This window comes from Corvus brachyrhynchos, unplaced genomic scaffold (genome assembly GCF_000691975.1).
Source record: "Corvus brachyrhynchos isolate BGI_N302 unplaced genomic scaffold, ASM69197v1 scaffold395, whole genome shotgun sequence".
Classification (NCBI taxonomy): domain Eukaryota; kingdom Metazoa; phylum Chordata; class Aves; order Passeriformes; family Corvidae; genus Corvus; species Corvus brachyrhynchos.
Genome location: NW_008238340.1, coordinates 301,324 through 311,823, shown reverse-complemented (window position 1 = coordinate 311,823; position 10,500 = coordinate 301,324). Strand labels below are relative to the sequence as shown.

Below are 10,500 nucleotides of genomic sequence, written 5' to 3'. Positions count from 1 at the left end.
CTAGTGCGGGAGCTCTGGTGATAGGCATGGGGAGGATGGTGGATTACAGTTGCATTATATGCCCCATCCCTGGAAGTGTCCAAAGGATGGAGTTTGTACCAACCTGGGATAGTGGAAGGTGGCCCTGCCTCTGGCAGGGTGTTGTAATGAGATGAGCTTTAAGGTCCCTTCCAGCCCAAACTGTTCTGTGATTCCATTATCTCCCAGCCTGCAGAGTCCTTGAGCGTGTGGTGCTTAGTTCCAACTTTGTGATGATGTGAACCTAAACCTCTAAAAACACAGATTGTTTATGATACTCTGTAGATCTTTTGTACTAATTTGAGAGTCACTGTGACTGGGATGCTAAACTATCTTAGTTTTATTTAGTGTAGCAAGCAGATCATTAATATTCCAGGAAGTCTTTGTATATATACAGTGGTATAACTGATTTAAAAAATGGGGGTGAGAGTAGCTCCCTGTTTTGTGAAGGCTGAACAAATTCTTTGTAGGTCTGAAAGACATGTTTTGTTGCAGCCGAAACAGCTTGAAAATCAGTGTCTAAAGAGCTGATTGGAACATCTCTGATTCATCAAAAGTCTTTGTAGGACACCTGAGTTACTGGTGGATGCTCCAGAGGCATTTCAAGACCTCTACAGTTCATGAACAGTGCTGCTGTTAGTGGTTAGAATTTGCTTACATGCAGAGTGTGGATAAAATAATGAAACAAAATTTCTAATAGATAATTATGTACACTGTGGCTTAAATTGTGTAAGGCATGGAGTCTACTATGCCGGGAAAGCTGTTTGGAAGCTGAACTCCAGCGTCTGCTGTTTGATTGTGGGCATGTGAAACTCAATTTGTCACAATAATGTGCTGCCCGTTGTAGCTCACAAATTTCAGGCTCCTCAGGGATGTAGTCATGGCCCAAGCCTGTCAGAGTTCAAGGAGCAGCTGAATGATGCTCTAAGTCACATAGTTTAGCTTTAGGTGGTCCTGCGAGGAGCAGGGAGTTGAACTCCATGATCCTTATGGGTCCCTTCTAACCTGAGGTATTCCATAATCCTGTGTGACGAAGTCCATGTTGACTTAATTATGTAGCTCTGCAGAGTTTGGGTTCCTTGGGACTGCAGAGAGAAACTTAGAAGCTGTTGGCAGTGGCAGCAAATGAGAACCTGTGTGATGGTGTGTCCGTGGAAGTTGGAGCTCCAAGCCTGGACAAGCAGTGGTTCACGGTGGTGTTAGAATTAACCCAAAGACCCGAGAAGTTCTTGTGTTATAGTAGGAGATAGGGCTTAGAAAAGGCAAGTACTATGAAGCTTTTACAAAACAGTGTTTCTTGTGCTACTAAAAAGTATTTGTCTGAACTTTCCTGTATCGCAGAAAGGGAGACTGAAAACCCCAGGAATTAAATTATGAATAATCTCTCATCCTGAGGTGTGAGCACTGGTTTGTGCACTGCTGGTAATCCCTGAGGATGTGCTGTGCTTATGGGGGGTGCTCACACTTCTCACTGTGGGCTCACAGAGTCTTGTGGTGTATGGCTTCATGAACTGACTAGATGAATTATTACTGCAGGCCTAGGCCCTAGGGTATATCACCGTGTCTCACAGCCATAGGGAGGAGGAGGAGAGAAGATCCAGCAGGCAGGAATTGTGCAGCAAGATTGATTTATTTAATTATTTTACAAACTCTTCTATAGACTTTTTTTCTTCATAGTCTAATTGGACAAGGATCAGCCACCCCTTGGGAGTGATTGGCTAAAATCCTAAAACATCCATTGTCAAAATATTTTTCTACTATACCATAAACAAGACTTTTCAAGGTTGCAGGTGGTTTGGTTGTTTACATAACTGCTACCTCTTCTGTGAGAGAGAAAAGGCTCTCACGGACTTAGAAAATAGCAAGAAAATCCTTGCCAGCAGCATTTTTGTATCTACAATGAGCCAGAGAATAACCATCCCTTTTGTGGTTACTTCCAGGGCCTGGGGAAGATGACCACTCTCACACGGCAGGACCTTAACTTTGGGCAAGGTAATGTGTCGTACTAAGCTGCAACTGGTGTCCTTGTGAGGCTCCTCCTTAGGACTGAGCTTGGGGGAGTGTTATTGTAGGGTTGCTCTATCCCTAAAGTTCCTGCAACTAAGAGGAGGCAGGTGAAATTTATGCAGAAAAAAGTACCTGAAAAAAAAATTCCCCTGAGTCTGTGGTATTGCTCTGCTTCCCCCCACCCTATTCCAGCATCCTTTACTTCTGTTTTTCAGTTGTTGCAGATGTTCTTTCAGAATTCCTGGAAGTGGCTGTTCACCTCATCTTGTACGTCAGAGAAGTTTACCCTATTGGGATCTTTCAGAAGAGGAAAAAGTACAATGTACCTGTCCAGGTAGGAGATTCTCCTGGAAGCTGACAGCCACATGGACAAGCAAAATAGGAAGGATCAGTCAACACTCACCAGAAAAAACTTACACTCTGGAAGTGGTTGTTTAATGTACAGCCTTATTTTTGAGGAGAACTTAGTTCCTGTCATGACAGAACAGCCCCATAGCTGAGGATACAGCAAATGCTCATGGAACAAGCAGGTCATGGACAACAGTAGTAGAAGGCTGCCCCAGCTCTGTGCAGTGAGGTAACAGGAAAGCATGTTTCCTAGGAAGTAAAGATGGCTGGAATATGCTATTCCAAATATGCTGTTGTGGGTATACATTCCTGATATACAACTGTGTGGGTGCAGTGATCTGCTGATTAACCCTTCCCTGAAAGAATTTCTGGTTTGAATGGGCAGCTCAGCATTTTTCAGCACTATTTGAAGCATGACTTGAATTCCTTGTACACACTGGTACTTCTGTTTAAATCTTCCCTTTCAGCATTGTCCTGGCTCATATCAAACACAGCTCTGACTCTTCCCTGTGTTTGCTACAGATGTCCTGCCACCCAGAGCTGAACCAGTACATCCAGGACACACTGCACTGTGTAAAGCCGCTGCTGGAGAAGGTGAGCTCAGACCAGGGACCTGGGCAAAGGTACTGCAAGTGGATTTGATAGAAAATAAGAGAACATAAATATTACCTTAATTGCAACATTTGTTTACAAATTTACCATATAAAATATACTAGCTGATAAAAGTTTCTAACAAAACTAAAAACATCATAACCTTTCCTGGCAGTTAAAACCCTGCCTTGCTTGTCTCATATACCACACAAGGACATATGTCTGTATACTTCCAATTACATCATCCTACCATTCTGCTTTATAATCTATCCCAGTTTAAGCACCTGCTGTGGCAGAACAGTTTGAATGCTTTGCTGTGAGCCAGCAAGCAAAGGTAGGTCTGGACTCCAGGTTTTGCGAGAGAAAGGTGTGACCAAAGAAGCATTCTAGGAGGCTGCTGGCAGGTTTTGTATGCCTTGCTCTTTACAGACAGTTTTAATGCACATGAAGAAAATGGAATTAGGTCAGTTTTACATTGTGGTTGTACAAAGCTGCTCTGTTTGGGCAATGGTCTGAATGTATCTTAACTTCATTGGTGTCCATCCCAGAGTGATGCAGTGAGATGGCTGTGCATTTCCTCCTTTGTTCCTAAACGGGATCTAGAGGAACGTACAGTTTAGCACACTTCATAACCCTCAGCCTTAGCCACAAGCTGGCAGCTTAACACTCAGCAAGAAATTGCTTTGCAAAAGCATTTTTTCTGATTGCAAAGAATAATCTGAACTCAGGTTTTGGATGAGGGCTTGTGCTGTGAGCTCCAACAACTGAGTGTACTCCCACTGCATCAAAGTATGTGAAGCACACTGGGGAGCAGACAGCTCATATTAAGGAAGGGATTTTTCTGTCTTGGTTCCTGCAGAACGATGTGGAGAAAGTTGTGGTTGTAATCCTGGATAAAGAGCACCACCCCGTGGAAAGATTTGTCTTTGAGATCACCCAGCCACCTCTTCTTTCTATTAGGTGAGGTTTCCACTCCTGCTTGCCCATGGCGTCCAACAGCCAGCCCTGGGACATATTCTGGGAGCAACTTCAGGCCTTTGCTGCATGCCAGTAACAACTGCTGTCTCCTCCACAGTTCTGAGTCCCTGCTGTCCCATGTCGAGCAGTTACTGCGTGCCTTCATCCTGAAAATCAGCGTCTGTGATGCTGTGCTGGACAACAACCCCCCAGGTAAATGTCACTTGGATCCAAACAGCCTAATGCCTGGCATTGCTTGGCTTGGCTGATCCTCTGGGAGCTGTCCCCTGAGCTGGAACCTGACACTTCTCTTAGGTTGCACCTTCACAGTTCTGGTTCACACACGGGAGGCTGCCACACGCAACATGGAAAAGATCCAGGTGATAAAGGTAAGTGATGTCCTTGGGCACCTGATTCTGTGTGAGAAGCTGCAGAGCAAAGACTGGGCAGTGCAGAGTTTTGGCATCTCTAAGGTTGTGAGATAATTTGAACATGTAGGTTGGTGTCACATGAGGCACATCATAACTGTACTTCAAATGTGGTGAAATGGTTTATGCTGGTGAGCTGACAGCACATTCGCCACACACAGCCACACCTGCAGACAGCTTCAAGTCTTGAAATAGATTGTAACAATAATCACTGCCCAGTGCTTGCTCACTTAGAAATACTCAGGTGTGTAGAATAGGTACTTGAATTTAATCAAGCAAAAAAGCAGCCTTCACCCACCATCCACTGTGTAGATGGCTGATTTTGTACAAAGAGCAAGACAGACTAAAATTCAAGTAACAAGTAGGTTTGGGGGCACAAATACATTTTATCTTAGAGGAAACACTTTCTAAAACAAGATTATTTTTGAAGAATCCTTGCTTAGATACACGGAAACTTTTTTCCTGAGCCAATTTATTTTAGGTGTCCTAAGGCACAACAAATAAAGCTAGTGAAGTATAAAATTGTTTCAAAATGGAATTCTGTTCTGCACTGCTTAGTAATGGAAACCTGTGGTGTAGTAGACCCACCTTTAGGTTTCCAAGGCAGGACGGAAACCCATGCCCTAAGCGTTCTGGCGTTGCAGTTAAATGCTGGTGTAATGAACTGGGCATGGTAACTAAGGGCAGCTGAGAGCGTTATCTTTTAAAGAAGTGAGATGTCACATTTGCAGTAAGTGAAATGGACTGACCTCATAGTTTGATGCTGTAACTGAAGATAATTATGCTGAGTGTCAGGGACAGGTGTGTAAGTGTTTTGTTGTGAAAAGTCTGAATTACCTGTTCCTTCCCTCTGTCTCTCTTTCAACTTAACCCAAAACAAGTGCTGAGGAGGAGCTCACCTTACACCACTGCTGGGTTCTGCCAGTAACATCTTGTGTTCCTGCCCCCAGGATTTCCCGTGGATCCTCGCTGATGAGCAAGATATGCACATGCATGACCCCCGGCTTATTCCCCTGAAAACCATGACATCTGACATCTTAAAGGTGGGCAGAGCATTTTGACCGAGAGATGCTGAACCTGCTGCAGTTCAGAACTTTGTCTGCTCTGACACCAGCTCTGCAGTTTTCTGTGGTGTAACAACTTTAAATACTGCTGAGCAGGAGCTTAGTCTTGCAGATGTCTGTGCCAGTAATCAAGGCAGGGCAAGACTCCTCATAGTAAAATAGGAAACTTGGTTATGGGGGAAGGTATAAGCACTTCCTATTCAGCCTGTTGCAGGCTTTTTTTTTTTTCCATTCACCCACCTGTATACCAAGAAGACTGATGCTTGTTTCTCTCTCCAGATGCAGCTCTATGTAGAAGAGCGAGCTCACAAAGGCACCTGATTTCAAACTTTCCTTGCCTTCAAGCTTCATCTGATCTTCCAGCGGAGTAAGATCTCTCACAAACCATATCTTGATAACCATCTCTTCAGCTGGCCTTCTGGGTGAATGTAGAGCAGCTGCTGCCTCTTTATTTCAAGTGCTCTTACCACTGTATATAGAACTGACTTGGAATGGGGAGCCAGAGCCTGTTCCCATGTGGACTCATGTGAGAGTACAGGTGTTGTTACAGTGCATCCCTGGGGAGTCAGTGCTTTATTACCAGGCCAGTTCTCACTGGAAAAGGGCAGCTCCATTGCACACAGGCAGTGACTGACAGCAGGGAGCTGTCACACGATCCACGAGAGCAACACTTGTGTTAAGGGGGAGTGAGGCCTTATGTAGTGTCTGTCCACTGTGACCAAGTAGTCTTCAATAAATACTAAGTTTTACCCCCATTGAACTGGGCTGAGTTCTGTCAAAACCAGGCTCCCTTCTTCAATGAGGAAGTATTTTTATTTTCTGTGGAGCTTCCATTGCTTTTCTGGCCCATATGTGGACTCTGCCAATTCCTATGAAAGTCTGTACAACCTTGTTCTCTTCCCTTTCACCCAGAGGTGGCATTAGCAATGTGGAATTTGTCTGTCCAGCAAGGACACCTGCCAAGTATCTACTCCTAACAGAGATCAGGCAAGGAAAGCACTGTTAATCCTATGCCTGTCAGAGGAGATGGAACATGGCCTTAGCATTGGTTCTGGGTATATAAGGGTGGCAGACACAGTTCATAGTGAGCTGAGCTTGTTTGTCAGAGAATTTGGTACAACAGCCTGTCCAGCACCTCCTGCTTCCTCCAGGTATCAAATGTAGGAACACTATAGATCAAGGCTGGGCATTGCTTTAACATTTTATATTGGGTTACACTGCTCAGTACAAACCAAGTCCTTTGAAAGCACAGAGGTGATGTGGGAAAAGCCCAGCACAATCAAAAGGTACTTGTGTTGTTAGGCAGCTGCCTGAAGGGACTCCTTACCTCCTTTTTCTCTACCTGTTTATTCAAACACCAAGGGACCGTTTTGGATAGGAAGGCAGGTACCATTTTGATTATACACACTTAGAGAAAGGGTAAGGAATTCACTACCAGTGACACAGCACTTAGGAACAAGGGGTGACAGTTTCCTGATGCTATGAAGGGTCTGATGCTGAAACAGGAAAAAGAAAATACCATACAAAACAATCTGTAGCAGAGTCCTTGTAGATAGCATTGGTAATCTGAAATTAAATAATTTCGCCTTACCTTTCTTAAGTTCCACAAACAAGAAAGTGTCTTTTAGACTGTGTGTGTTAGCATAAGAATGTATTAACTAGAAAAGATAGATCTCATATTTAATTGTCCCAGTTTTTCTCTGGAAGGGCACCAGTAATTGGAATAGCATCCATGGTAGAAGAGGATGGAAGATGAAGACAGAAGCCCTTCCAAAGGGCTGGGCCTGCAGAAGTCCTGCTGTGAACAAGAGCTGAAAGATAAAGCTAGGACACACCCACAGAGTACAGGCAAAAAGTGCACCTGAGGCCACTTGCTTACAGTCCTGAGGTAAAAGCAAATCCTTACATTGTGCTTCATAATGACGTCTGGGGCCCGATGGTGATGCTGCTGTTTGTCACACGGATCCCGTACCATCCTGCCCAGAACTGGGTGTCCTGGCCTCCATGCTGAAACCAGATGTAACGAACTCCTGCTGGGTAATTCTGGAAGGTGTAAGAAATCTAGAGAGAACAGAAAAGATAATTCCTCTTAATTTGCCCAAATAAACCACCACTCACCTAGAAGCTCAGAAAACTACAGTGTGTGAGTCTTAGAATGAGCTTTTCCTGAGACCAGGTATCTTTCAATGAAAGTGCACCATACCCTGTTGCGGGGGCGGGAGGGGGGAACCTTTCTCACTCAGCCTTCTCCTCAAAATCCTCTCTGAGTTAAACTGACATTAAGCTTGATAATTAAGTGCATGTATAAGTAACATCTAATGATGTACATTCAGCAAATCAAACCAGTTAAACACCTGTAACAGTTTAAGAAAAGTTAAGTCTGCAATACTTGGCTATCCATGCAGTAGTTTTAGAACAGCTTTTTGATCCAAAAAAACCCCAAAATGTGTTCTTGTTACTTAATTATTTAGACAGAATCTTACATAAAACCAGGAAACAATTAAGAAGACTGCACTAAAACAACACAGAAGCCCACAGGATACTCTCTAGAAAATGCTGGGCACCTAAAAATAGCACCTGTCTCATTCAGGACACTAGTGCTTCTTCAGCATTGTCAATAGCAAGGATTCACCTTCTGTACGGAGTAGAGGAGGCTAAAGAGCAGAGAAAAGTCCACTGGCACTTTTGGCCAAGTAAGACTGGCAACACACGTGTCACAACACTGCTGTAAAGCTCCTGCCTCTGGAGCTGCTGCTCACCTCTCTCCACTTGGCATCACTCCACTGTTCAATGACCACTGGCTCAGGGTGGAACTCCTCCAGGACGATGTAATCCTTCGAGAGCAGCCTCACCGTGAGCTCATAGCGGCACCCACAGTCAAACCTAGCAGCATACCTAGAGACGCAGGAGGAATCAAGGAGCAGAGCTCTATATACAGCATTCAGTTTTATTTATTTTTCAAAAGCAGTCTCCAAGGAAATCCCTGTTTGCAGAGGAAAAGGAATGTCATCCCCATAGCTATAGAGAAGTTCTAGAACGTACAGCTATCCCACCCTTAACAGGATTGCCACCTTGTAATCCACTCAGTAAGTTTAGATTTAGCTTATTCTTCACGCAAGAACTACAACCCCAAAGAATAAAAAATTGATTTTACAGCATGAAAACCTCCAGAAGCCTAGCTTGCCTCTAGACCAGTGCCAGAAATTCTTATTTTCAGTGCTTCCACTTACCAGTCCTTGACTGTAATTTCAGGCCGTTTCTCATCCATCAGCTGATTCCAGTAGCCTTCTTTCTTCAGGGTAATGAGTTGAGACTTGAAGCATGGCCTGAAACAGACATAGAAATGCAGTTCTACACAACACATCTCCTCCCTCTCACTGTCCTTTCCCTGACAGCTTTCATACCCACCCCAAATCCTGAAGGCCCACAAAGCTGATCCAGCTAAACCCTGCCTTATCCATAGCCAGAACCCGACAAGGAAGTGAACTGAATTAGCTTCACCCCAAGATAAAAGGAATAGTTACCTACAAGCTGGATTAAGAGGAGTCCCTGCGCTTACATATTGGTAACAGGAAACCAGTGCCTAGGGCATGTAAAAGCTGTTGATCCTCCTCTGGTAACAGCTTTTATTACAAGTTGTTAGTGTGACACACCTACCACTCCTGGAGGTTAGAGAGCTTTTGACCTTGTCATCTAAGTGCAGTTGATAAAGTTTGCCAGACCCTTAGCCATTCCCTACCACGTTTGGGAGAGGAGAAGCAGGACTCGCATGTAGATTATCTTACCTATAAAAGTTACAGGAAGTTCCTGGTAGGCAGAGAAATTTAGCACCTGCTAAATTCTCTCAGCAATTCTCAATTCTCTCAGCAGTACCCATCTCTTCAAATTAATTGGCATAAAGGGTTAATGAAGTTCCTTCCTTTTCCCACAGGTGATCTAAGGTTCAGTAACCTGCCACCAGCCTTCTAACCACGGTGCCATTTCAGACAGATGGGAGGAAGCAGGTTTCCCAGTTCCAGATTACTGGAATCCAGTTCTTACCCATATGAAGTGACAAAGTATTTGTGTACTGTGGGGTCTGGCATATCATTTCCATGAGCTCCAGGCAGATCCTCAATTTTCCACTTATCTCCTTCGTTATCATCAAGTGTCCAGTGCTGGAAGCTCTCTACAAACACAGGTGTCCAAGGTGAGGGTTAGGACCTCACTGCAGCTACCAGCCGGATCTCAGCTTTTGTTAGAATCACAGCAGGAGAATTCTAGGAAGCTACTTGGTGTTTTCAGATCCACTGTATTTTTCCTACAGCTGTAAGTGACTCCTGTCATTATGCTGCCATTACCTTTAATGTGGCTGTCAACATCTAGGACAGTAGGCAGCAGATTTCTGACCTCATCAGAATATCAGCAGGAGCAATAAAGTAGAATTACTGTAGTCATATAAATCAGGTCTTTGGTAACAAAAGTTCTCCAGTTGCCCAGATGTTTAATCCCAATACCTGATCATTTCACTACCACATTGTACTTGCAGTGCAAATTAATTGTCACTGCCTGCAGTACTGGGGCCTTATGACTCCAGATTTTTCTAGCTGAAACCACAAACTATTGGTAAATACACACCTATCTACCTAGAGCAGTTTTATTGCAGGAGTTGAGCTGTGAATCTGACCCAGCAGAGCTCCACCCAGTAGCTGGGTAGTCCCACAGCATCAGCAGTAGTTGAGGCATGCAGGACACTGACTCATTCTGACTGTTCGGAAACTCTTAGTCCTTCATTATAAATAATGAAACAAACCTTCAGCACAAGGGTTCTTGATTAAGTTTCTCTTCAAGTGGCAGAGCATATAGAAGATCCTCCAGTCAGAGATGCTTCTGTCCAAGCTCTGACGATAAAACCCGTCGCGCTGGCACTTGCGCTTCCACAGGGTGGTCAGGTCCACCACGTACCGCCACTGCGTGCACACCAGCCGGCAGGTGCGGAGCAGGTCCCGGACGGGCAGTAGCGACAGCAGCTCCACCAGCACGTCCTCGGGGAGGTCGCCGATGGTTGTCATGGCGGACCGCGGGCCGCAGGAGCACGATGAGGAATC

General features: G+C 44.6%; 2 protein-coding genes across 5 annotated transcripts in view; one reads left to right on the top strand and one right to left on the bottom strand.

Annotated features, from left to right (window-relative positions):
* Nucleotides 1-6,173, top strand: part of MAD2L2 (MAD2 mitotic arrest deficient-like 2 (yeast)) — a 7,246-nt gene extending 1,073 nt beyond the window's left edge. For both annotated transcript variants that reach the window (XM_008634246.2, XM_017735019.1), the window contains exons 2-9: nucleotides 1,959-2,010; nucleotides 2,241-2,359; nucleotides 2,896-2,967; nucleotides 3,824-3,924; nucleotides 4,040-4,134; nucleotides 4,237-4,310; nucleotides 5,300-5,392; nucleotides 5,693-6,173. In XM_008634246.2, coding sequence (XP_008632468.1) covers nucleotides 1,971-2,010; nucleotides 2,241-2,359; nucleotides 2,896-2,967; nucleotides 3,824-3,924; nucleotides 4,040-4,134; nucleotides 4,237-4,310; nucleotides 5,300-5,392; nucleotides 5,693-5,734 — 636 coding nt within the window. In that variant the 5' untranslated portion in view covers nucleotides 1,959-1,970 and the 3' untranslated portion in view covers nucleotides 5,735-6,173. The remainder of the gene's footprint in view (nucleotides 1-1,958; nucleotides 2,011-2,240; nucleotides 2,360-2,895; nucleotides 2,968-3,823; nucleotides 3,925-4,039; nucleotides 4,135-4,236; nucleotides 4,311-5,299; nucleotides 5,393-5,692) is intronic.
* On the bottom strand, nucleotides 2,439-10,494 carry LOC103616115 (F-box only protein 6). 3 transcript variants are annotated; one of them, XM_017735017.1, is made up of 6 exons: nucleotides 10,206-10,494; nucleotides 9,455-9,581; nucleotides 8,644-8,739; nucleotides 8,173-8,308; nucleotides 7,320-7,474; nucleotides 2,439-4,272 (listed from the first exon to the last, which is right to left on the bottom strand). In XM_017735017.1, exons 1-5 carry the CDS (start codon nucleotides 10,462-10,464, stop codon nucleotides 7,328-7,330), a joined length of 765 nt encoding a protein of 254 aa, XP_017590506.1. In that variant the 5' UTR covers nucleotides 10,465-10,494; the 3' UTR covers nucleotides 2,439-4,272; nucleotides 7,320-7,327. The 3 variants fall into 3 exon arrangements, with proteins under 3 accessions (XP_017590506.1, XP_017590507.1, XP_008632467.1); XM_017735018.1 differs by having other exon boundaries at nucleotides 2,439-2,999; XM_008634245.2 differs by lacking the exon at nucleotides 2,439-4,272 and having other exon boundaries at nucleotides 6,208-7,474.
* Between the last annotated feature and the right edge of the window lie 6 nt (nucleotides 10,495-10,500).

Coding starts and splice junctions, on each gene's coding strand:
- LOC103616115 (XM_017735017.1), bottom strand. CDS start 10,464: ATGACAACCATCGGCGACCTCCCCGAGGACGTGCTGGTGGAGCTGCTG. Junction 8,309..8,643: donor GAAATTACAGTCAAGGACTG/GTAAGTGGAAGC, acceptor CTGCGTCTCTAG/GTATGCTGCTAGGTTTGACT. Junction 7,475..8,172: donor GTGATGCCAAGTGGAGAGAG/GTGAGCAGCAGC, acceptor TGTTCTCTCTAG/ATTTCTTACACCTTCCAGAA.